This window comes from Parambassis ranga, chromosome 21, assembly GCF_900634625.1.
Source record: "Parambassis ranga chromosome 21, fParRan2.1, whole genome shotgun sequence".
NCBI lineage: Eukaryota > Metazoa > Chordata > Actinopteri > Ambassidae > Parambassis > Parambassis ranga.
Window position 1 is genome coordinate 16,304,687 of NC_041041.1, and position 26,255 is coordinate 16,330,941.

Consider the following 26,255-nt stretch of genomic DNA (forward strand, 5'->3'; position numbering starts at 1 on the left):
CATACCAGGTCATTACGTGAGCAGGATACGCTGTCCTTCATCTTTAACCCTTTTCTGTAAAGGTCAAACTTGCAGACTTTGCTGAAAGAGAGAATCTGTCCATAAAAAAACTGTATATATCATTAAAAGTTCAGCATCTTCACCAAGAAAGAAGCGTTGATTTTTCCTGGTATCTGATCTGGTATCTGAGAAAAGATTAGCTGTTGGCATATACAGTTGGTGGACTGCTGGTGTAATACTTAAACTGAGTTCTCCTTAATTAAGCTTTCTCTCCTCAGATTAGACACTAGTTATTAGATCCTCATCAGAGGATATGCAGTGTTCTGAACATTACCAGTTCATTTTTAATGGATTTACAACAAAAACACTTCAGAATGTTAATAAAACAACGTTGCTGGCAGCATGTGAAAAACAATGTTTACGTGCCAAATGATGAGCCTTTGATTCAGCAGTGGAGCATTCCCAGTTATCCAGGAGGCTACATTAGCAGAGTAAGATCATTATTGGATGCCTAAAGCTTGAATACTAACTACAGCTGTTAAATCTGTCTCAAGTAACAAAAACAAAAGTTTAGAGAACAAGATTTGCATTTAAATCATTGATCTGATAGTTTAAAGAATACGTTTCAAAGAGCTGTTTGAACCTCAGACCATCACTGTGTTGCAGTTTCTGAACTCAGTAACAGAAGTGGGTGGTAGCCAAATAAGCTGTAAGCCGAAGCCACAGCATAGAAACTGCAGTGTAAAGCTGAACTACAGACCACCTCTTCATTCCAGCTTTGTTTTAAGTTTTGTAACTTAAAACAAAGTCAGTGTAATGTCACCTACACCACAGCTATCCCCCTGTCATTTATGGAGTGTTGCACCCTGCTACAGCTGATTTGGCTCTGTTAGTAACCCTGATGCCGGTTCGGGTGTAAATAAATAACTAGAGACTATCATATCATTCTTTAGTCCCTGATTTCCTGTCCTGTTTTTGCTATCTTAATAGTCTTTTAAATGTAAATTGTAGATAAGGATGTAGCAGTGGCTCTTCTCTCAAAGTCTTCCACAGCTGGTATTTTTGTAGCTTGTGGCCGAGCATTCAACAAATTGGTATGTATGGAGATATTTACGTATAAATATGTATGTCTGATGAAGACCCTAGACTTTATCTGCCCACCAGAGCCTGCCATTTGGCGCTATGCATTTAATGTAGTCAGACTGAGGGTCATAAAGCCAAAACAAAGAGCTGATAGATGCATTAACTTCAGTCCATTTATTTTTAAGGTATCATTGTCTATTCCTCTGTATAAAAAAGGTTGTTTGCATGGCTGCTTCCTGGGCCTTTCAGTTCTGTCACCAAAAGGTGCCAGAGAGTCATTTAGTGTGCTTCCATTGTAACATGATTTTCATTCATTTATTTGTTGGACTTGTTCAAGACAATATTCCATAGTAGCCCTTTGGTGAAGTTAAACTCTCTTTAATGCTTTCTCTCTAACTTAAAGCAACTTTGTGAGCAGAACTCTGAGTTGCTGATGTCTGACACGTACAGTGTGACTAAAGGCTGTTGTTCCTTAAGAGCCCCCATTATCCACAGCCCCTGGGCTGGTCGCCTGTTTCTGCGATGAGCTTAAATGTAGCCTCGGAGACCAGATGAACAGTGTAATTACTGAAAAAGACATCATTGCCTTTGTGATTCCAGAGTGTGGGAGCAAAAAGGCCAAAATCCATTAGGCTCTGCACTTCGTTCCAGCTGTAGAGGGCACTTCAGAAAAAAATGAAACAAAGGTCATTTCACTGTCCCCATCTGTGCAGGGGAACAATCAGTGATGGAGGTTAGTGTGGGGAGTGATGGAGGGTTTTGATATTGGAGACATAACTCTCTGTTTGTGTATCAATTTGCTAGATAACACTGAGGTAATTATGTATGAATTATTGAAATGGAAAATGTGTTTTTCACTGCGAGTTATGCTTGTTAGGTTCCTTAATCACTATGACAGCACACCTGTTCCCATTCAGGTTGACTGGCTCTGTATGAGGTCACAGCAAAGCTGCTCATGACACACCGGAGAGAACAGGAGAGGGAGAATAACTCTTTCTGTTTTTTTATGTCGGCTGTTGTCTGTTCTTGGTGGGGGGTGGGCTGTGGCATAAATAGAGAGAACCCTTTCTATCTTTTTCTAAAATACCTATCACAATGCAAAGGTTTACAAAACACTGAATAATGTGTTTATCTGCTAACATGCTGCCAAATATAAACATGTAACTTGGCTTACTATATACAACTGTAGCAACAGAATGCTGCAGGGATTATGTATTGTTGTGAGCTAATGCAGAAGTTAACATAACACTAGTTTCCTTAACAAAAAGCTTTTGTGATTTTTACACTGGCTATTTGGATTACTGCAGAAAATAAGCTCAATGACAGACCAAAGTTTGGGATACATAATTTGTTTAGAAAGACAAAATCCAAACTGTATGACTGCAGATGTAAAAAGGTCACATTGTGCTATACAGAGAAGACACCTTGGTTTCATTGCTGCAGCATCAGTGTGTTTCATACTTGTGCATGGGTTGTTTACAGCAACATACTCTCTCTTTGTCTCTCTGCCAAAAAGGCCTGGCTGTTAAAAGTTTGTTAAAATGTTAATGCCAGCCAGCAGCTGGGAGACACTGGAGAGCTGCGAGGATGTTTAACATCCTGGGAGGGCTGCAGTCAAAGATAACAGCAAATATAGAATAAAATCATATTTATTTGCCCTTTAAAGTGCTCTAAACAGCATTGTATTTTGCTGCTGTGTGAAGTCAAATTCATTTACTCTTCTTGAAGTTTTAGAAGATGCAGGTGTAATCTGCAACACTAGGGACAGCTCTTCTCTGAGGTTCTTTTTTTTACATGCACAGATACCTGCTTTTACCAATAACAAAAAGGTTGATATCACTTTCAGTTATTTCACACTTTTTTATAGATAAATAGCAATAATAATCAGTGAGGCTGCACATCTTACCGTGCACAGCCTGCAGCTCATTCAGTCTGCCTGTTTCCCACCCTGCTATGTCTGCCTCTCTCCTCCTCCTCCTTGTCTGCTGCCACAGTGGACAGCAGTGTGTCCAGGGCCCAGCCCAGCAGGCAAAACACAGCAGAGAGGCTCCGACAGTAACATGAAAAAAAAAAAAGACAGCAAGGTGTAGATGGACAAGGCGTATTAATGACCAAAGGCCTGAAGACAATTAGAGGTGGATCAGACAGTATCTGATGTGTGTGTGTGACTGAGCAGTAAAAGACAGCAGGTGTTTTGGCGGATGCAGTGCAGAAAACCGCAGTGTGAGAAGCAGGTGAATGAATGTAACCTTGCTTTGGGGCGGCTTGGTGGGATGCATGGATGAATTTTGATGAGACTGTGAAATTTAAAGTGAACTTAAATGTCCGCAGAAGCTTAATGTTGTCCGATCAGCTGCCCGGCTCAGTGGCAGTGAGTCTGAAAATCACCACTTTAGTGTCAGAACACAACATGATTTTACAGTTTTAGGTGCAAAATGAACAAATTTTATTGATATATGAGTCCACTATACTATGTTGTGTCCATGTTAGTACTGGTGCGTAAAATGTACCACGGGCTAAAACAGACGCGTTCTATGTAAAAAGTAATGGCGGTACCTCCGGGTATCTTTTGTGAAACTGTCATAAAATAATTACTGATCATTTATGATCTGTTAAACAGCAATCTCCAGACATGCAAAGGTTGGTGGTTCCATTACTAATTCCAACATAAAAATGTATGAAGTCATGCTGCTGTAAGGTATCGGGGATAAAAGCATCAGAGCATATGCTCTGTGGAGAATCCTTCATAAGCTGCAGACCCAGCAGCTGACATGGAACGCTCTGTATTATTCTGACTGAGAGGGTTGAATGGATGCAGGGAGACTATAATTTATTTAGGCACACAAAGGCATACAGGTCCTACCACGTAGAACTGCTTTCACACAGTGATGATTAATGAATCATCACTGTGTGAAAGAGAGTAGTTACATGGCATATCCCATAATCCAGGTTTTCTATTGGAAATATGTCATCCTTCCATCCAAAAAGACTTAATTACACTGAACTCCTTATGCAGTAATTTCAACAAAGAAGGAAAAGAAGATGTTCAAACAGCCAGATAACAAACCAAGTCATTTCTCTTTTTGTTTTTTTAATTTTTAGAGGTTTTTTTTTTTTTTACATAAATTTTCTTTAGAACATGGCCGAACAATGCTTTGGAATACTGTATGATCTTTCTATTTAAAGAACACAATACCAGTACAGTGCCTGTTTACAGCATGAATGGTAATCCTAACGCTGTGTGGACGATGCAGCTGAATCAGCAAGATATATTTCATCTTTAAATTATCTGCTTTATCTATGTCTGTTTTGATCAGAGATTGGCCATTAAAAGCACTCATGTAGTGCTCAGGTCAGAGTGAAATGTAGAATATTTTGACCACAGATTAAAATTCTGTATCTCATGTAGAATGTAGTCTGAGAGCATTTCATATTATTAAAATCTATGCATATATATATTGGCTGTTTTTCCACTGCAGTGATAATACAAAAAGTGTAACAGTTAATAGTGACTGCAAAAAGCATCCAGAACATTTCCAGAGTTGCCACAGTGCTAAATAATGCTAACAGTGGCAAATCTGTCATCTTGAGGTGTATAACAACAAATCCTCTGAAAGTATTTATTCTTCTCCATTTTTGCATTAAGTGCTGTATTTGGACCTGGTTTGCTGCTGCTATCAAAAAGATGTAATGTTCTTCCACCTTATTAAATAGTCTGAGTTTTGTGTGACAGAAGGACTTTTTAACAAAGAGTTAAAAACATTTAACATGAAGCAGGACAAAAAACAATCTTCTCACATTTGCCCTTGACTTCAAGCACAACGGCACTCTGATTGAGGTTTTTGTTACACTGTATCACTTTTGTCAAATCTCAGATACCCCCAGACATTCTGTCTGTAATTAGTTCCATGATTAATCCACACAAGCACAGTGGAAAGTGGCCCTCTCCCACAGTGCTCCCCATATAAAGGCTAGCATGGATAATCAAATAATAGGTGAATATCAATGAAAGGACCAAATCACTTCGGTCCCCTGCTCCCATATGCAATTATTTCCTATTCACATTAATTATTGCTAACAGATGACTTTGAGAGGAAGCTGGCCATGACAGCCTTGCGGACGATCAATGCTATTTTAAATAGGGCCACAACACTTGACACCTTTGGGCCCCTCTTATTGGAAACAACATCTACACCAGCGATTACAGTGCCAGCACACCCTATCATAGACTTGGCTCTCTACACAAAATCCTTAATACTGTAAAAAGACCTGAAAACCATAAAATAAAAACATCAACAGTGGTCCTCTGTAACAAAAAGATCCACCTTTATCACACCACAAAAATGTCATCATGTATCATCATTTATCCTGTATATCACAATATGCAGCAAGAGCAGATTTCATATACAGTGTTTTATATGAACATAAAGCATTCAAAAACCATTATTCATCTAAAGTTGTAGGACTGTCACATACAATAGACATTCAGGTTCATACTAAGCTGTTGTGCTTAGTAAGAATTAAGCTCCATTCACCGAAGATGTACACAGACCTACAAAAATATACTGTGTAGCATGAAAACTCTTCACTATCCATCAATAAACCAATTATTCAAGAATCTCCCACTTTGGTGACTCAGACAGAGAGCTGGGGAACATACTCCAAAATAAATTATGATAGAATATTCACTGCTCTTTCAAGGCTAAGGACGTTTTGGGAAAAAATGTTTTTCTACAAGATTTTATTAAGCGTGATATTGCACTAATCTGTTAAATCACGAGACTTATAGTGTATTTTTCTTTCCTCTGTCACTTTCAGCAAACACTCACCACATGAAAACATCTCTAAAGGACTCCAGATAGTTGAAGCAGATATTACAAATGTTTGGATCAACATTGAATTTTCTGGCCAACACCTGAGCAGTAGCAACACTTATATAATAACATATGTGTGAACATTAAAATGAGGATAGAAAGCAAACACAGAAAACTCCAGGCCCAGTTAATCGCCTGCTTCATGTCAGAGGTGAGGCATTGTTTACTAAATTTCTCCCCACAGCTTCCAGCTCAGTGATCATATTATACCTGCAAGACTGCAGAAAGATGAAAACACAATGTGTTTTAAAACAGGAGCCATCCAGCTACTGGAGTGGAAAATGTCATTCTATTCCTCAATTAGTGTTTGGATGGAAAGAGACAGCTGTGTATCCAGCATATTGATCCACTGAGATCTGCAACAGAGACAAATGGATTCTCATAGAGTGCAAAGAGAATCCAGATAATATAATGTCAGAATTATTATTTCGTTTTTCCATAATGACTTTTGTTTGGCTGCATCTGTATTTTTTATAGTGTTTGCTTATTCCATGTTCTCTTTTCCAGGAGGTCCAAAGAAATGGAAAAGCAGGCATTCCTGCAGGGCAGTGGCCCAGCCTACTGAGCCTAACATGCCCACGCAGCAGTGGGAGTGGCAGTGGCAGTGAGCTGTCATTATCCAGTGCTTGTAGTGAATACTCCAGTGGCTCCCACACTTGGGCAGAGGGGCGTGGCATCTCCAAGCAGGTTTGTTGCCTTTGCCTTGTTTTTTAACGTAAAGGAATTTTAATTTCAATGATTGTAAATATCTCTTGTAATTCTTAGTGTGGAGGCAGCCGGGACAAAAGGATGAGCACAGGTTCAGTATCCAGCAATCATTCAGCACCCATTGCACAAACAGACCTGGAATGGAAGGAAGGCCACATTTTGAAAGGCTTAAAGCGTCTTCAGATGTCCAACCCCAAAGAGGTACCCTCCATTGCATCTGTGCCTCACTGCAAAGACTGTATGACCTCAAATGAAGGCATATATTCACTTGGTGTCAAGTGTGCCCAACAAGGAACTACTGCTAAGCAATTATCTTTGACTAAACCTTTCAAGGCTGAGTCGGGTATTGCTACCCTTGACTCTGATGATACAGATGACAACAGGCAATCCAGCGACCAGCCAACTAAAGAACTTCTTTGCTTGGACAAACTGGATGTCACCATGGATGCTGATAAAAACTTTCTGGAAGATCCTGTGAAACTTTTAGGGAATTCTGGTCTTTTCCCCTCACCTGTCACAGACAACTTTTTATTTTTGGAGGGCCCCTCAGTACAGCCCGGTGTAAGCCCAACTGGTAGTCTTACACGCTCAGATGAAATGAACAAGGACTCACTAGAAAAACACAAACCTTCAGGCATAAAGTTTAGTGACAGAAACAACAACCAGGAAAGGTCGACTGACCGTAAATCAAGACTCGATCATGTCAAAAGACAACAGGGCAGACTTACCCTGAGGCAAGTGGAAGCACAGACAAGTGATGTGAGCTCATCCATTCAGCATACTGCAACAAGAGCTCTGAGCTGTGTGAATGAAGCCAGACAGCGCAGCTCCTCAATGGAGGTTCCACACTGTAGAGATCAGGCAAGTCAAGCTGGTAGTGAAAGCCAGGAATACACTATCTCAGAATCTCCACAGAGGAAACTGAAACCTCAGCTTTGTGACTCAGCAAGGAAGGCTTTCATTCTGCGGAGCAAGAGTGCAGATGGAGCACAGGAGCAACCTAAGCATACACATTCTCCACTACATCAAAAGCTTTTTAAGGGGCACAGGTCCAAGGGACAGTCAAACTCAAACCCTACTGGGCACAGTGTGCACAACAAAAGGACGAATCTCAATAAAACCCATGCTTCAAGCAAGGGCACATTAAGTACAGCAGAAAAAGATGAGGATATTGTAGTACCAACCAATTCCAAGTCTCTGGAGAGTGTTCACCAGTGCTCTCCACTGGCTTCCCCTGTGAAACATTCAAAGACATTTAAGGCTCCAGGTGTCAATGAAGGCGCAAAGAGTCCAACAAAATCTTCCTTGCCAATCACTCGGCATCAATCAGGCAATAGCTCCACAAGAGAGAGTCTCTATGACAACGTACCCTGCTCGCCTCGAAAACAACAACCACAAGACCAGCACTGTGATGTTTCCCATTCAAAACATAGGTCCCCATCTCCACCACTACCACCAGGTCGAACTGCTTCACTTTTCAATAGACCCAGCTGTGACAACTTACCTAAAGATCAAAACTCTGATGGTCAGACTCAAAGCTCTGGGAAGACGGCATCAACTAAGACACAATCAAATCAGCCTCAACAACCCAGTACAATAAAGGACAATCAACATACAGCAACACAAATGGGTGCTGAAGGTAAACCACTGAAAGAGACTCCTGCCAAAATCCACCATACCTACACATCTAAGGTCCCAAATCAAGAACCGCAAGCTGCAGAGTCAGTCCAGGTATCCACAGACAGATCTGCTATACGCCTTGAAGAAAATGGTGCTCACTCTCTGTTGCCAAATCAGAAAGTTTTGCAAAGATCCCCACAGAGCATTAGTGAGCCAAAACTTTCAGAGGTCCTGCCTCCGTCTTACTCCAATGTTTACTACCATGGGATTGGCAATAATCCCCAGACTTCCGCCTCAAGAGCTGTGAAAAGGACTCTCCCTGTAAATGCTAAATCTCACGAGGCAATCACTCAACAGGAAACAAGTACCTTCCTCATTTTTGGAAAACAAAACAAAGATGATGCAAAAAGCATGCAGACCTTTCAGACCTTCTGTTGTGATCCTCAGATGGTACCTGACTGTGGTGCACATGACAAAGTCCGCAGAAAGATTGATACCCGCTGTAACTCACTGGATTCTGAGCCCTCTGTTCAACCTGTTGCCTCAGACAGTGGCTTGATGTTGGATTGGGGATTCGACGAGGAAGGGTGGCTTTTTAAACGGTCTGTGTCTGTGTCTACCAGACCTCCTCTTAAACCTGTAATGGGCATGAATGGGGCCAAGGCTCGTAGTCAGAGTTTTGGTGCTCGCTACATGGACAGACCAAGTTTCAATAGATCTGGCAAGGTCCGCACCCAGATCAAAACACACTCAGGGAGCTCTTTGAACTCTCTCGGTGATGTGCTTCCAGGAAGCATGAGTTGCTCCAGTAGCTACCATTGTCCAATGAATCGATCCCTTTTGAATAACTTCTTGATTGAGGAGGGATTGGCAGTCCCCTCACATTTGGGGTCCTCCAGTGAAAGGCTTCAAAGCCTTAAACTCCAACGGGAGCAGGCTAGACGCCTTCAGATTGAGCAACAGTTTTCCAGCGCCTTTGGAGAGCCAGTTTCTGAAGAGCCAGAGAGACAAAGCACTATAACCACTATTGAAGAGAAAGTGATGCTTGGCATAGAGGAGAACTTGCACAAGTCTCAGGAACAGGAGAGAATTGTTGAAGTGAAGCAGAAATCTGGATCGAGCTTAGCAAACTGGTTTGGTTTTAGAAAAAGTAAACTTCCTGCTCCAAGCAGTAAAAAAACTGACCCACCGAAAGCAAAAGAGGAGAAGAGGGAACAAAAGATTACATCACTTCTGGGTGGAAAGCAGACAAAGTCAGACAAAAAGAGAGACAGAAGAAAAAGTGATGGGAAAGACTGGTAAGAAATCTTACACTACATTTTTGAGATCTTTACTGGCCTTAATACAGCTTGATACAGTGGATTTAGTCATAGCTTTCAGATGACCTGGGCAATATTTTTATCAAATGGTCTTAGACACATTTATCAGTCTTCTTAGCCCTGAGACCTGTTCAGACACATATTATACAGACCATCACAGCCAGGTATCAACAGACAGGAGGGTAATTTATCAGCTGAATCACCCAGGGCATCTTCAGTCAATATCACAGGATCTCAGTATATAGCTGCTTGTTGACAAACTGATTTCTTTCAGCTCAGTGGGGAGAAGAGAGTCTCATGATGCAGTACGGGCTTGCATCTCAATGCCCTGTCCAGGAATGTCCCTGAGTGAGATACAAGGACATACTGAGCTCACTGGGGACCCAAAGGTAAATAAATCAATCTCTAATATAAGCAGGTGCTCATTTTTATTGTATGTTTTTTTTCCTTTTATTGGTAGGTCAGTTTTAGTTCTGATCATGCACTCTAAACGATCCAGAAAACAGCTCAGTTGTTTGCTTCCTCTGGTGCCACTGAGTAAATACATACAGCAAGCCTCAAAGGCACAAACACTCCTAAGCTGTTAACTGTGAAGCAGGGTTTTACCGCTCTGGAAAGTTATCACAATAATGGGATCTTTGTTACAAAGTAATCAAGAAGGAATGTTTTTGTCTTTCTATAAAAACACAAAGGTAATGATGAACCGAAGAGCTGATGGTGAAAACGGATCCTCAGTGAAGAGCCCCAACCAGGATGCAGTAATAGGTCAGATTTTTCTGTCCTCTTTTTACAAACACTGTGATAGATCTTCTTGGTGTCTCAAACACCAAGAAGACCCAAAGCTCAGTACCAATATAGTGGTGTCCTTTAAAGCATGATAGCATTAAGGTTGTATCTGTGCTTACCATTTTGCAGTTTGCAGACAGAAGTGAAGACCAAAAATGACAGATGTGTGTAAGTCATAAACATGATGGATATGCTTATCAGCAGCCAAACAAACATGCAAAATGCCGAGTTGTGTCAGTTTGTGCTTTTTCTCCACCATTTTTATGTTCATTTTATTTGTGCTATCGCTGCATTTATTTATTGTTTCTGGCAGCAATTTGAATAGAGGAAAACTGGAACCATTTCATTAGACATGCAGACTCTTTAATAAAGGTATCGTATGTAGGTCTGGCCACTCATCTTCAGATTCATACTGTGAAAATTTGGATGCACAGGCTCATTCAATTAGAATAAAGCTATTTATCCAGCTAGCGGTACATGGTTTCTCTTGGCAGGGCTTGTTAAATGTGCTTCATTTGTTTTTCTGTGGAACACACTGGAACACAAGGCAGCTTTCTTCTTACAGAGGGGTGTAGCCACATGATAAGGGTGGAGTGGTGCTGCAGTTAATCTAACATTTTGGTTTTCTGATTCACTGCATATACATCTGCACACCTGCACATTCACATAGTTACTAATAAGGTTACCACTGAAAGATACAGCTGACACTAAGAGACGCAGAGGAAATGGACAAAGAACAAAACTTTATTTGTCTTTTTTCATTGTGGTGTCTTTCTAAATTAAAAAGCAGCTTATTAAACTTTCCACATCACTCAGGTAGAGGACTAGTGACAGGCCCTGCTGAAATTTCATTGGTCAGAGAGACACCATCAACGAGGCACCGCAAATATCAAGCATGTTTGATACGGACGGACGCCTGCCCTCGGGGGTTAATCACCTCATTAAAATTTCAACACTGCACCAGCTAAGCACGATCATCCAAGCCAGTGCTGAGTGAATTAACTTTGCCTTCAGCTGTGAGCTGAATTATACTATCCAGGCTTGGCACAAACTTCTGGGCCCAATGAAGAGTTGACAGAGCAGTTTTCAACTTGATGCATTGAAATTAGGCAAGACAAATATGCACAACATCAACAAGGTTAATATCATGTTTGCAGCTCTACACAATATTAAGAAGGTGCATTTTCTTGGAGGTTATAAAACAGATTACTAAAAATTAGATGGCAACTGAAATAGAGCTTCATGTTCTTAATGTGCAGGGTCCTCTTCCTTGTAAGCTAAATTAGGTCATTTCCACTTCCACAAAATCTGGAGAACTGGGTGCAGACATAGTCAGGAGCTGCCCTTTCACACATGTAGCACACAGCAGGACATTCTGTGTCAGGTGTGTTCACACTACCAATAACACTGTCAGGCGAGGGGTGTCGTGGTAGTACAGTGCAAAGTGCAGGACAGACAGGACAAGCGTACGCACACACACACACACACACAAACACTCTCTCTCTGTCTCTGTCTCTCTCTCTCTTTTTCTCTCTGTATATGTGTGTACTCTCACACAGGCTCAATCAGACATTACACAGACAGACATGGATTAAAGTCCATTTAATGTGTGGACCGAGGAGATGAGACATGTGCCTTCTCACATACTGCTCCTCCAGGTGATGCCTAGAAAGGTTCAGGGCTGCAGTGCATGTGTGAGAACGGCTTAGGTGTCGGTGCAGGTTAGTATGTAGTTACATGTCTCTGCCTCTACACTTCTGGCTGACATGCAAGATTTGGCTTTTCTTTTTAAATGTAAGCTGATAACAAGGTGGCCTTTGTGTACACTCCTTTTGGATGAGAGATGCATTTGGTTTCAGTACTGTGACCTTTCAAGATGTGAACATGGACTCTTTACATGGCCCTAACTAAAACAACACATTGCTGTCACTCAAATGCACTAAAATCTGATCATCATTACTGATGTCTTGTCTTGCAACATGAGGCTGTTATTGATCGAGCTCTAGGAGGGAAACATGGCATGTTTCAGACTAACTGAAACCAATCAAATCTCAGTCTTTCCAGGGAAGTCTGTGTCACAGCACTTCTCATTAACCTCCAAACTAATCAATAAAATCCCTCCTCAAATGTTCTTGTTTAAACAGAACAAGCTGACCAAGTCAGACATTGGTAACGAATAGTTAATATGCATTGGGTAATTAGTGACAGTGATTATAAGATAGTTAGTAAGATGTGTGTGTGAAGAAAAAAGTATGTCTCTGTGATTTATTTCCATGACTGCAACTCTGTGTTCACTTTTTGCTATTTCTTTAGCAAAGCGTGACTTTTAATATGACAATTTAAAGAGCACCATTATTCTGAGCACTCTGGCTTTAAGTCTAAGTGAAGAAAAGTGAAGAAAAATCAGCTTGTAGAAACCCAGAAGAGCAGTTTTAGTCTCATGCGTGCTTGTTTTAATTAATAAAGCAGGGAGCAGCTGTTGCCTTAGCTCCAATGTGTGGCTGCCTTCAGGTTCCTGCCACAGGCTACACAGTAACATAGGAGCCTGCATCACAACAACTCCAGTAAATGTTTTCTTGTTTTGATTTTGTGCAGACTAGAAGAACGTCTTGGTTTTTAGGTTTCTAAAATGTCACTGACTGCTGCAGGTTCAGTGCATCTTTAATCTACATTTTAAGCAATAGCACTTAAAACATAACTGTGTGTGTTTGATATATTGTGAAATAAATACACACATCAGCGGTGTATTTGAAGTTCATGCCATGCCATTACACACATTTCATACTCACTGTGATCAGTGCATGCTAATAGTCGCACGCCTATTAAACAGCATCTCCTCTAAAACAAAGCAGTGGTTCAAGTGGGCTTGATTTGGATTGGCCAAGTCATTCTCTGCAGGAGCGCCGTGTGCATAATCAGCAGAGGAGGGCGATTACGTATAATTGGACTGTTCTGAAACACTAATTTTTTCTGCCTTTTTCAAGAGGGTGATGATAGTGTGGAAACAAAAGAACAGACTAACAGACTAACCATCTGTTGCATGTCTGGTTTGAAATGACCATAACACAGGATCAGCTCAAACAAACAAAGGACACACGAGGGAAATAATTATATCATACTGCAGGGGAGACCCAGAGAGGCTCCATAAAACAGTATTAAACATATCTTCTAGAGACCATAAGATAAACATAAATAAACAATGGGCCAGTCAATAATTCTATTATTGTATTTTAAAGGGTACTTTAGCACCACTTCAACCATGGTTGCCCTGTTGTTTCCTTCCTGTTGTGTTCCCTCTCTCCCCCCACGACCCTGAACCACTTCAGCTGTTCTCCTTGTACCGCAGGCTCTGGCTGCAAGATGCGAACGTTGGACAGTGGAATTGGGACCATCCCCCTTCCTGAATCCTGTTCCTTCTTCTCCTCCATCCTGCACTTCCTCCCCAAATCCTCATCAACCCCAGAACCGTCCCTCAGTCCTCCCAGTGTCCCCGGTTCCTCCAGCGAGGATGTGTCTCCCTCCCCATTACCCCGGTGGAGAATACCCTCCAGCTTTAAGGACAGCAGCCATGCAGGGGTGCCGAACTCCCTGTCCGACTCCTCCATGACCCATATCCAGTCAGTGCCTTTCCCCACTGTGGCCTTCCTCCAGCCCATCCAATCCCCGTCTGAACCCATTATGATCTCTGCCAGTGTGTGTGATACCCAGAGCAGGCTACCCAGACCACCACAAGGTACAGTAAAGCCACAAAAGCTCCAGTTCTGACCTTTGGACTGTGACACACCCTTTTCCCTCTTAACAGCGTAGGCTTTAAATCTTCAAGAAATTTTGCTGGTTTGAGTTCAGAATCCAAAGTCACTGCTCAGTTCACCATTATTAGCAGAACCAATGCTCCTAAATAGGTTCATCAAATGCATTATTTTTGCAGCAATGCATGTGGATCAGTACTTTCTGCGGCCACAAGAGCAAGTTGTAAACAAACCTGCAACAAAATATGTATGCTAACCACACGGCACACACCATACAAATCAGAGTCCTTTATTGCAAACAGATACTGACATGTGCCTGTTTTTGCTTGAATTAGCTGTAATTATTTAATCATTGCACATTAACCCACATATACAAGGCCACTAACTAAAAACAATCAATCATTTTACTCAGATTATTGATTTAAAACAAACTTTTCCAGACTTCTTTAGCCATTTGGATGTGATCCTCCACTGTGATGCACAGTCTGTTCTTCAGTGATGATAGCCCATAAAATGCCAAAGGTTAGTAAGTGCATTTTAAAATGTGTCCATCTGCACCATTTTGGTGTTTTAACCAGCTTAAACTATCACTCCTCATCTGAAGAAACCAAAACCTGCCTTTAATTGTGCTGTGTTTCACTGCTGAGGTGGTTGTCAGAACAATACATTTGTCATCTTTAAAGGTGTCAGCTGCAGCTTCTTCACTGTCGGATCTCCTGCCACTTTGAATTCAGAGTAATGATGCTGTCTTTAAAGATGTCAAATGTCAGCCTGTCAGTGTCACACAGCTCTCCCAATTTCGCTTTTTAGTCCTATATCTGACAGGAGAGTGAAGTCTGAGAAATCCCCTGAAATGAGTTTTATCATTTTTTTTCCAGGTGGAATGGAACCAAAGAAGCTGACCTACATCAAATCAAAAACACGAGCCACTCCGAGCCAGCAGAAAGAACAGGCGAGACTTCAACTTGCAAACTGTAAGACACCAGGGAGCTGATTCATGAAGTGACAAGATTGGGTTATGATGGGTGACTACTTTCATCAACCAATTAGTTTCCTGCATTCACATTTTCATGAAGAAACTCTCAGGTGAAATGTCTTTTCGCCACAATCCTAAAATCCCCTCAAATTTATTGTCAGCTTACCCCGTTTGAAATTCAGCTATTCTCAGTTTAGTTGTTAAACTAGGGGTTATTCAGTTCAGTTCTAACTGTTTGGTGGCAAAACGTGGTTTATATGTGGTGGAGGTCCTCAGTGGGTGGATCTGTGTGAAACTATAGCACTAAACGTCTCAATACTTGCCTGTGCTGAGGTGGTGGGACAGGTTGACAGTCCATTGTTCTTATTGGGCACATATGACTTGGAGTGAAATGTCCTGGGAATGGATGGAAGCTGTATTGTATGTGGGATCGAGATGATGTCTGAGACCATCAACTCTGTTAAGCGAAGGTTTTTCCAACTTAACATGGATGGCTTAGAGGAGTCCTCTTAGACAGAGAGGACTCCTGTCCTCTCTGTCTAAGATGTGGACATTGTTGTCCTCAAAGGTGAACAGCTGAGTCTTGTCCTGAGGAGGTGGCTCTCCTCCTCCTTCTGTGGAGTGGTTGTTTATTTTCTCCAATGTACAGATCAGAGCATTCCTCACTGCATATATATATATTACTCTGTTTTTCCCTGGGAGCTTTGTCCTTCGGGTGGACCAGTTTCTGTGTTATACATACTAATTAGACACTAATTAGACACACAGTGTAATTCAATTACTGTACAATATGTGCATTATCACTCATTAAAACAATAAATAAACGGCTCTCATGACAATGACTACTTAATGGTATAACAGTATCACTAACAACATGCATTGAAAGGGGTGGTAACTATTGGTTGATAATGACAGTTTGATGGGATAACAGCATTAATGATAACAGCCATTAAATAGGATGATAATGGCATGATAATGTAACTGCGTAACTGCTAAACCTGGCAGATAGAGAAGAGCCCAACAAGCTATTTGTATTGGAGTGTATTTACAGGGCTGATAACACATAGATTGGGTGTGATTCCATACACTAAAATAGTCCACAAGTGTTGCCGAGCTATTAAAACTTTTTAGGAGCTATTACAAAGTGCAATATTTTCATTTTCCTGCACATGATTTAAAAGTCATTTCCATCCCCACTGAGCAGAATGCACACTTAATGGTTGCATCCAAACACATGACTAACACAAGTCTCCCAAGCATCATTTGCAGTACTACAGTACATTAATGCTGGCATTTGCCACAGGTTATGAGCCATCACAACACACCCAGATTGCACATAAAGATTCATGGCTGTATTTTTATTTATATAGATACACTCATTACACTGTTTTACAACCAGGCCCCAGGATTCATGCATGACCATGTGTACTAAAATGACCTATGTGAGAAAGTGACGTAATTTCAACATCAACATGTAGCATAGGATGTTAATGCAGTGTCCTCATACATGTTATGTACTCGAATTTCAGGTACTCAGTGAGAATAGAGCTGCTGACATACCATAGTAACTCTATTGTGTTTTTTATATTTTTATATTTTGGGGACAAATACAAAATAAAAAAAAATCTTTTGTAATCTAATGAGTTTAGATTTAACAGATTTACCCCACTGCATCACTTTGTACATTGGATCATATAAACCTATTTCTAACAGTATATGCTAAATGATTATGCTCAATTTACTTGTGCTGCCGGTTTTCACTCCACTCTACATCTTCCATTTCAGAATTTTTGAAGCTGGATGAGTCAACCTGAACTAAGGAGGCGACCAATCTGTCGGAATTATCACTCTTCCACACATGGAGGATCCCTAAAATCCCACAGCTTGGACACTGCATGTGTGTATCCGGATAAAAAAAACATTCAGAACTGGACAACAAGTGAGCTTGGCATTGTAAGCTTCCACCTGTGCTCAGTGTACTGTGAAGATACTGAAGAGCCTTTCAGGTGTAGTAACAAGCTGAATGGCAGCCATTTTGGAGGTCTGCACCAGCACCACTGGCACCAAGAGTGAGCAGCTGATTGAATTTTTAAATGTACGACTCCCCAGAGGTGCACACATGGTTTATTCTTTTTCTCGGCAAAACAGTTGTACAAAAAATAACCACAACCCTGATAAATACATAGTTTGTTTTAGCAGCAAAACTACAAAACCATAATACAAATGTTGTATCTTAAAAATTAAAATAAGTTTTCTAACTTATTTAAATGTTTAAGATAAGTTTTAATAGTGAATCAAACATCAACACTGAATTAAAACATGACACCCTGATCTCTAATGTAAACTTGTAGTTTCTACACATAACCATTAACCACATTTTCTGGAAAATAACATGAGAATATTTCCTGCATTAAACTAAATGTCAGCACTATAACACCTCACTTTGTAGGAGTCACACAAGTGTTTATGTCATAAACACTTGAAGGAGTTTTGAGGCACACTAACATTATTGAAACATGGTTCTTCAAGCTGTGATAATAACTTTTTACCTACCTGGGCTTGTTTAATCATAACTAGGGCAAAGCAACAATAAGGTCATTTAAAGGAGTAATTTGTAAAAAAGTGTGGTACCTTTCTCGAGAATGGGATTGCTATTTTTTCTAATAAATATCTCTGAGATACAGCAACTACTTTTATTGTGATGCTGTACCCTTTGAGTCAGTAAACACAACTCAAATATGTGTTTACCAACTCAAAGGGTTATTAAATCAGCATCAATGCACTTCTCTGTCTGCTAATAAATTGCTGTAGCACTGTGCTGGTGTAAACACACCAGCCTCAGCCCTGAGCCTTACTGCACTGAATGCTACTGAATGATGGCATCCAGCAGTGTGTCGCCGTCATCTCTGTGAAAGGAGCATTCTCTGAACTCCCATCATGAAGTCTTATTTATTGTCCAGGGAATGTGAATACTAGAGTGCCAGAAGGATTTGTATGCTGTTCGCCTTTCTATCAGTGTCAGCAGTCGTGGAGGAATAGAGGCCTGGTCCTCCAGAGAGCAGGGATCATGTAGCCTTTCCAGCAGATCATCATGCAGTGTGGCTGTGATACCTTCTCTGCTTCATGTGAACACACTGGTTGCTTCAACACGTCTTCCTCTTCCTGTAGAACTGGGTTGACAGCAGATCGTATGCTGTTATGTCCAGACTACAAATCGTACAAATTGCTCCTTTAATCCATCCAGCAGACCTCCACAATGGCTCCCCTTGTGGTCACTCCTATTAGTGAGGCTTTCGTTTTGATGAATTATTGAGCAATACATCAGATGGAACCTTCTACTCTAAAGATTGCATAATGTGATTTCTGTCCTCAAAATATTTATGTACAGCACAAACTATTGTTTGCCATTCATGAGCTCTATACCTGACTGAGTAATGTGATTCTTTAAAGTGTGCACTAACTAGTCAAAACTTTTTACTGTCACCATATTAATATGTATCCACTTGCATGCCTCCACCCTCGGGCCTGTTCTAACAACAGTAATGGATCGTATGAACTTGATCTCCATGGTATGTTTTATTACAGACAGTAAGAAATAGTTGATATTTCAATCTATCATGCTGTCACCCACAATCTGCTGCTGCATTTTGGGTGTCACGTTTTTGAAGTATAGTGCACGTCTCATTTTGAAATAAAACTCTTCATATTCATACTGTACTTAATACATGTTTCCACAGTTATGACATCAAGACAAAGCCGTCATTTTTGCATGTAATATCCTTAGTTATGAAGTAACCCAGTAGGCACATGCTATAGTAGACATTGTTGTGCTAGCTCAGGGAAAATACCATTTTATTGTCTCTGATAGAAGCTGTGGATTTAATGAGTAAACCTCAATTTTAAGATGTGCAGCCATTTACTAATGGCCTGTGAACAGAGCAAGGGTTCACAGAGGTGGTTTAAGTTAAGATACGTAGAGAAGATTGAAGCAAGGCGTCTGGACTTGTTGAACTCTAGACACCTTGCTTCAATCTTCTCTGCGTATTATGACCTGGATGACTGAGAATCTTCATCTACATTATCTCAATATTTTCCTCCTGTCAGTTCTTGTCTTGTAAGATATCTCACCATTGGTGGCTCAGTCTCTCTCTATTATCTGTGTCTGTTTTTCAGTGTTATGAATGCATCCTGATATATTTGACAGTTATTGCTGCTTTGCGATGCCCCCCCCCCCCCCCCCCCAAAAAAAAAAAAAAAAACCTCTGCCCGCTTTTCATGTGTAGATATTTGCCTAAATGTATATTGCCAAACATTGCTCTGAGCTAATTACATATATACACAAAAAAGATGAATGCAACAAAATCTACATATCAGTCATGGTGACTATAGCCATATTCTTTTTGAAACACTAGAGACAGTTTACAGTTTCACATAACCATTGCACAGTATCATTAGTAACATCATCTTACTCTATTTACCTCATCTTTCAGCTGCTCACTTGCTACATCTACAGTACTGAAGGTAACATTTGTAAAATTGCAACACACACTTGTAATGAAGTAAATATGTAGCGTACACAGGTGAGCTGTGGTGTTATTGGATCAGGGAACAGATTGGCTGTACTGATACGGGTAGATGGAGCATGGCATGTGCGTTTTTAAAATGGCTCACATATTGAAGAGTGGTCACTCTCACAGGAGTGTTGTATTTTTTTAACATTTACTCTAATGCCCTGTATTTGTACTCTGCACTGATGAGTGTGATTTACCATTTATTGCACATATTGTCACTCACTATTACAGTAATTCTCCTACTAAATGTTTTTATTTCAGAATCCAATAATAACAGTGATGTTCTTGTGTCACCTTAGTAGTACAAACTGAGAATTGTATATTACTGATATTCTTTGTTTTATGTCAAAGAAGAAAGAAAAAATAAACTATTTCAGTAATTATACTATAATAAGGAGGTTGTGCTATGTGTTGCATACTGACGTGCTCTGCTGGCCAGTATGAAAGGTGGACACCATACAGAGGCATCTCTACAGGACCTACTGGGTCCAGCTTGCTTTGTAACTCTGTCACAACTGCAGCTATTTTTTTAAAATTAAATTCAAAGTAAACAGTTTGCTGAATAGCAGCCAGCATGTCATGGGCACTAGACCAGGGCTTCTCAAACTGGAATCAAACCCCTGCTGGGCAGCCAAGCAGTGTACTCAGATGGAAACTAAAATGAAGAGCTTTGGTGAAGGATTGTAAATTTTAAATTGGTATTCATGTGTTTCTTAAATGATACAGAGAGGCTAATGGAGCTCCTACAAATGAGTCAGCCAAAGTAAGATGAGTGAGTGAGTGTAAACTCTCTCCTATGTTTGTCCTTAGATTCTAACATTTAGTGCACTGCATTTCCCTTCAAGGTACAGAAAGGGCACAAGCACCTTTAAAGCTTACTATGTTATTTTCATTTGTTCATCCATATACACACACATAATATTACCTGGTACAGCTAACCTCCTTCTGAATCCAGCATTGTATTTGTAGGGTGGGTATCAGAGCCTTCTGTACATCATGGACATCACTTACTTTTGTTTTCCCTTTCAAGGCAGATACATACACACTAATCATTTAGCCTCTTTTTGCAGTCTTCTGATGAACAGGCTGGAAGGAATCTGTCCGCATTATGTTGAAATATATATTGATAATAGTATATGCGTAATATTGTACAACAGGTGTGAATGTATCATGGATAATTAGTGTGCAAGTTTTTATGTGCTCTGTAGGACAAGTAGCCTGTATGATGACGTTGCTAAGACATGGGGTTGTAGGAAATAAATTTGGAGCAACATAAAACTATTTAAAATTATATTGACAACAATAAATCTTAATTTCAGCTAATTTGATTTCATTTATTTGATATAACAGTCATGGTGGGTTTGTATAAAAACTGTGCTGATCGAGTTGGAACTGTCAAACAAACAGATTGGATTTCAAATCCTGTCTGTGTGACTGCAGGGTTAAGTGGCTTAGTGATGTCTGTTTGTGAATGTAAGCTGCTCTAAATTACACTCCAGCCTGTTACACTGCCTCAGCATGTTACTTTTTAGGCTGTTCCTTAACTTACAGGATGCTTTGTGTCAGTGTCTCATCACTTGGCTGGCCTGTCCGATCTGTACAGGTCAGTTCATTAGGTCCACACTAAGGAGGCGGCAAGGAAACGAGGCACTGCAGAACATCCAGCCTGATGACAACAAAGAGAATTTTAAATGTTAGACTGAGAGTTAATGCAGATCAGGTAAGCAAACAGGAAGGTTTCTGTAACCTTGTGCAGTTTGAGCAATGTCAGAGTTAATGTCCTGAAGACTCTTTCTGACATAATCACTTCCTTTTGATGTATAGCTACCAATCTAATAACATTTTCCAAAGACAAAACAGGTTCATATTTTACTTACAAATTGAGTTCATTTGGGACATTTGGTTTATTTCTGCTTTTAGGATGTAGGCCGTCACACACTCTGTATGCAGAATGCTGTTTTTCCTGATCTGATGGGCAGTCATCTTTGATTAGTGTTGCTGTTTAATAAAGCTCTATGCATAATGCCTCCCTGTGTGTGCCATCAGTCAGAAGCTGCCATAAGACACTTAACTAAACTTCACCCTAACAAGAAATAGATGAATTTGAAGCCGTTTATATATTCTCCTCCTGACCATACAGTTCCATCTTTTAAGCATGTGACAGCATCAATGGCTGCACATTGTGTGGTTTACTGTCACTGAGACATCTGATCTTAGAGTAACAAAGCTCCTTGGATGCTGCTGTGAATCTTCATATTGTTTAAAATGTTAACACAAATGGCTGCTGGTTAATTTAAAGTTCACCTACATTAAGGATTCATAATATTTAATTGTGTCTTAATGTGTAATTATCCAAGTTCCAATTAAGCAGATTAGCACAGTAAATTGCAAACAACTTCTAGACAGACCCTGCTTTGGACGCACTAATTAAAACAGGTTGATGATGACGAGTCTGAATGAAACTGTTGGAGTTTAGACAGCAGAGTAAAATCTGCCTCCCCTGAGACAAGCTAAACAAAGGCAAAGTCAAAATGTGACCCGTCTTTGCTGCAGATCAGCAGTTCGCCCTCATCTGAAATCCTCTTACTCTTCATGCAGCAGTGTGCTGGTAGGTGTAGCGAGGCATACACACTCTAGATGGAGAGACTAGGTTGATTCGGCGTGGGGCTCAGCAATCAGGACAGCCGAGGAACGGAGCAGCGATTGTTCAGCCGCAGGTTTCAGTCGTATATGAAATATTAGCCCAGAATGTTCAGCACTGAAGAGACTAATCTATCTTTAGAATTTATGAAACAGCACCCAGCCAGTTTTTACCCTCTAAGTGTCACAGACAGTGTTATTAGCTTTTGAAAAGCCTTTGAAAACAGCTTCACTTCACAAGAACCTTATCACCAAGCCTTTCGTTGCAGATTTGTGCGCACAGAGAGCCGTGTGCTTCTCTGTTTACCTCCAAATTATAAACCATTCGTTACCTGCAATCTTCCTCATGTTGTTTTATGGTCTGCTCACAGAAACTGGGGAAATAGCAGTCCTAAAAAAACTTATGCAGTCTTCCTGTGTTTTGAAGACATTGAAACTTCCATTCATCCATCTTCAAGCGACTTATCCGGGGCCATCTAAGCAGGGACACCCAGACTTCTCTCTCACTGGACACTTCTTCCAGCAAATCCCAAGGCATTCCCAGGCCAGCCGAGAGACATAGTCTCTGCATCGCATCCTGGGTCTCCCCTGGGGTCTCATGCCCGCAACACCTTCCCAGTAGGCTACTCCTCTCAGGGACTCTAAGAAGGCAACCCTCTCGGGGGAAAAACTCCAACACATGGCAGCTGTGCTGGGGAGCTATAAGCAAGCCCACACCAGCCCGCCGCCTCTCACCGTGGGCAACTCAATGTGCTTTGCACCAGCCCCTTGTGGTTCCTACTGCAGGTGGTTAACTCACGTCGCCCGTTTGGGCTGTGCACCAGGCACTCGCATTCCAGCCCCAACCCCAGGCTTGGGATTTGGGAGACTGCCAAGTGCATTAAGCACCCAACCACATAGCTCCTGGGCACTCAAACCCCTCCACCACGGTAAGGCGGTGGTTCAAGGAGGGGCATAGAAACAAAAGTGCAGAAAGAAATGCACATTAGTGGAGTCTACATCTGTCTGTCCGTCCCTCAGTCTACAAATCAGAAACAATTCCTGTCAATCTATTTGATGCTGTTGAATGTACCTTTCATTCTAGTGTAAGAAACCATAGCAGTGTCCACAGGTTGTTGAGCTGAGCATCCTCATCCCCGCTCCACTGCCCGTGTATTCCCCTTCCATATGTGCTATAAGCTTTATCCTGCATGTTTTAGGATGTGAGTGGGCATTTTGTAAAAGAAACATGTGAAGATCTTTAATGATTTATGTGTTTTGAAGGAAGTGGTGACTTGAGGCTGAATACCACAGGCAGCACAGGGAAACAGGGGATGTGCTGACTAGAAGCTTCAGCTCCTGGTGTGCTGGAAAACAGATTAATGTAGGAAATGAAACTGAAAACATTCAGTCATTAATCATCAGATTGGGCTGTTTGTTGATCCTGAAATGTTGGTCATAAATGGACAGTCACTCATTATATTTGGTTGACATTACAAGTAAATGTGTGTCTGTGACCTCTAACTGTTTTTTTGGGTGATGAAGCCAGTGAACAGAAGCCAGTCCATGTATTTGGTCAGGAAGGGAGAAAAGATGTAGGCATGGTAATAAGCCTCAGACCTAAAATAATGAAAACTCTGATTGGGTACTTTGGAGGTCAGAACACTAAATCTACTCTCAGTTTATAGTCTAACTCAGTTTTAGTAATGAACAATATACAAATAAAAAATGGAAGAATTTAATGTGGTTGACCATCATTATTATCTCTGTCTGTTTCAGCGTCTTTGCACTTCCAAAACGTAGGCTACGGTAATAAAGGAGAAGAAGAGTCCAGGTTCAAGTTTTCTGGGCATCACTGCTGAATCACGTGGTCCACCACACAGCCTTTCACGCTCGGGATGTGTGCGTGCGTCAGCGGTGGATAAGAGAGTGGAAGCGTCGCAGGAGGTGTCAGGCTCACCATGCCATGCTGCCAGCTGCCGTGCGTCTGCACCTCTGAGCCGGCGCACGCCCGTCTCTCATGTCCCTGTTTGGAGTCACACTATGCGGATGATGCGGCTCTTCACAGTCTCAGGTTTGCTCCTGTTCTTCTTCAGCTCAGGTATGGACTGACAGCTTTCTTCATTTCCATCTTTTTGTGTGGATTTATAAGGCTGCGCTCTGACTCCCAAACTTCCCTGTAACCCTGGAGGAGGAGAGCGGCGGCAGAGCGGGTGCTGGTGTCTTTGGTAAAGCGCACGCAGTTAAAAGGGTTGAACAGTAATCCAGAACTCCGTTTCTTTACATTTAAGTGGATTTATGATTAGGGGTTGTCATTAAAATGACGGAGATTGAAGCGCACGCCTTTGTTAATCTTACCTTTAGGTGGTTGTTGTCTGTGGCACTGCGCTCATGCGCTTGGAACGTTTTGAGTAAGTTTTAACAAACGTGGAGCTCAGTCTGAATCCTGTTTAAACCGTCATCTAATCCTCTCTTAGTGCGCCTCTGTCTAATCTGATCCTTCTGATTATGAGTGTTTGATCAGTGTTCGGCACTTAAGTAACCATTCAAAGCGCAAATTATTAGTTTGTGTATTTGGCTGTTATGCAGGCTGATGAAATACATCATATTTTGTAATGTGAATAAGAATTCTGTTTGCAAAAATCATACAGTTATTCAGTCATTTATTTAACATTATTCCTATATAGTGGGCTTATGGTAATTACCACATCCTACAAATGTAATGACGGAATGTGTGCAGCAATGGTTAAGTATAGAAGAAATGTCTAAGTAATATCCATACTGATGTGAGCAGAACATGTCCCAAAGCATTACACTGCCTCGGGCAACTTGTCCTCTTGCCATCCTGCTGCCATCTCCTCCTGAGGTAAACAGTGCACACACACAAATACAGGAACACGGCTGGATGTAGAGGAAAAAGTGTTTAATCAGACCTGGTCACCTTCTTCCTTTGCTCCGTGGTCTGGTTCAGATGTGCATGTGTCCATTGTGAGTACTTTCAGCAGTGATCAGGGGTCAGTATGGGCACTGTCTGGCCTGCAGGAATGCATCGTTTGTTCTAAAACCTTTCTGGTCTTCACTCTCTACATGCATCAAACACAACAATAAATGCACAAAATACACGGTACTATACAAGGTGGTCACACATTCTTATTTCAGATACAGACAATATCCAGAAAATTAAATATTTGACGGATTTTGCTTTTATTGTATATTTGACATCATGTAATTTCTAGCTGCAAGTGGGGCAGTCGTGGTTTCCTAGTAGATTTTGTGTGTGTGTGTGTGTGTGTGTTTTACAAACTGTTGCTGGCAGTTTATTTGGAATATGCTGCATTCAAAGGCTCTTGGAAAGTTTAAAATCAGCAATTCTGCCTGATCTATATTCTCCCATTTATAGATATAGTGAAACCATTTTCATGCATAGAAAAGAATGTTTAACCTTTGGTTATCAAATGTCACAATGTCATGACTTGGTGCGAAAGTAAAGTCTCACCTTTGTTAATGTTCTTGTATGACTCACGAGTCATGTATAACTGCTTAAAGAAGTGCTCTGAAGGACACTCTGTAAAATGAGTGTGCTGTAAACAAGTCAGTTTCACAGGAGAAACAGACAAATATGAACTATCAAAGCAAGAAATGATGAAATGTTGCAACAGCGTGCTGCTAAGATAAGTGGACCAGCTCCCTCACAAATGCAGCTGAATAATTGAGCATATCTGTCACATCAATTTGAAACGGTCAGAGCAGAAGAATCCAAAAGACAGAGTATTAAACTCACTTTCACTTTGAGTTGAAACTTTTGCAATGATTATTTATGATATGAGAGAAAATATGTGGAGTGGGTAAATTAGAAAATTGGCCAGTGCTGAGGCGACGGTGGAGGCAATATAACCTGGTGACAATGATGTAATGTATATAGATGGAATTGAATTGACTGCGCGCGTGTG

General features: G+C 40.9%; 1 protein-coding gene across 5 annotated transcripts in view; it reads left to right on the plus strand.

The window, feature by feature from the left end:
- LOC114426254 (nck-associated protein 5-like) overlaps nt 1-17,737 on the plus strand; it is a 42,547-nt gene extending 24,810 nt beyond the window's left edge. Inside the window, exons 8-14 of one of the 5 annotated variants that reach the window (XR_003669343.1) lie at nt 6,465-6,644; nt 6,723-9,583; nt 9,879-9,993; nt 10,297-10,369; nt 13,737-14,123; nt 15,018-15,225; nt 16,901-17,737. Coding sequence is in view for 3 of the 5 variants with exons in the window: in XM_028393524.1 (XP_028249325.1) it covers nt 6,465-6,644; nt 6,723-9,583; nt 9,879-9,993; nt 10,297-10,369; nt 13,737-14,123; nt 15,018-15,133 (3,732 nt within the window). In the remaining 2 variants the exon portion in view is untranslated. Of the gene's footprint in view, nt 1-6,464; nt 6,645-6,722; nt 9,584-9,878; nt 9,994-10,296; nt 10,370-13,736; nt 14,124-14,579; nt 14,663-15,017; nt 15,255-16,900 lie in introns of those variants that run through there. The other 4 variants (XM_028393525.1, XM_028393524.1, XM_028393526.1 and 1 more) reach the window with 4 other exon arrangements.
- The last annotated feature ends 8,518 nt before the right edge of the window (nt 17,738-26,255 follow it).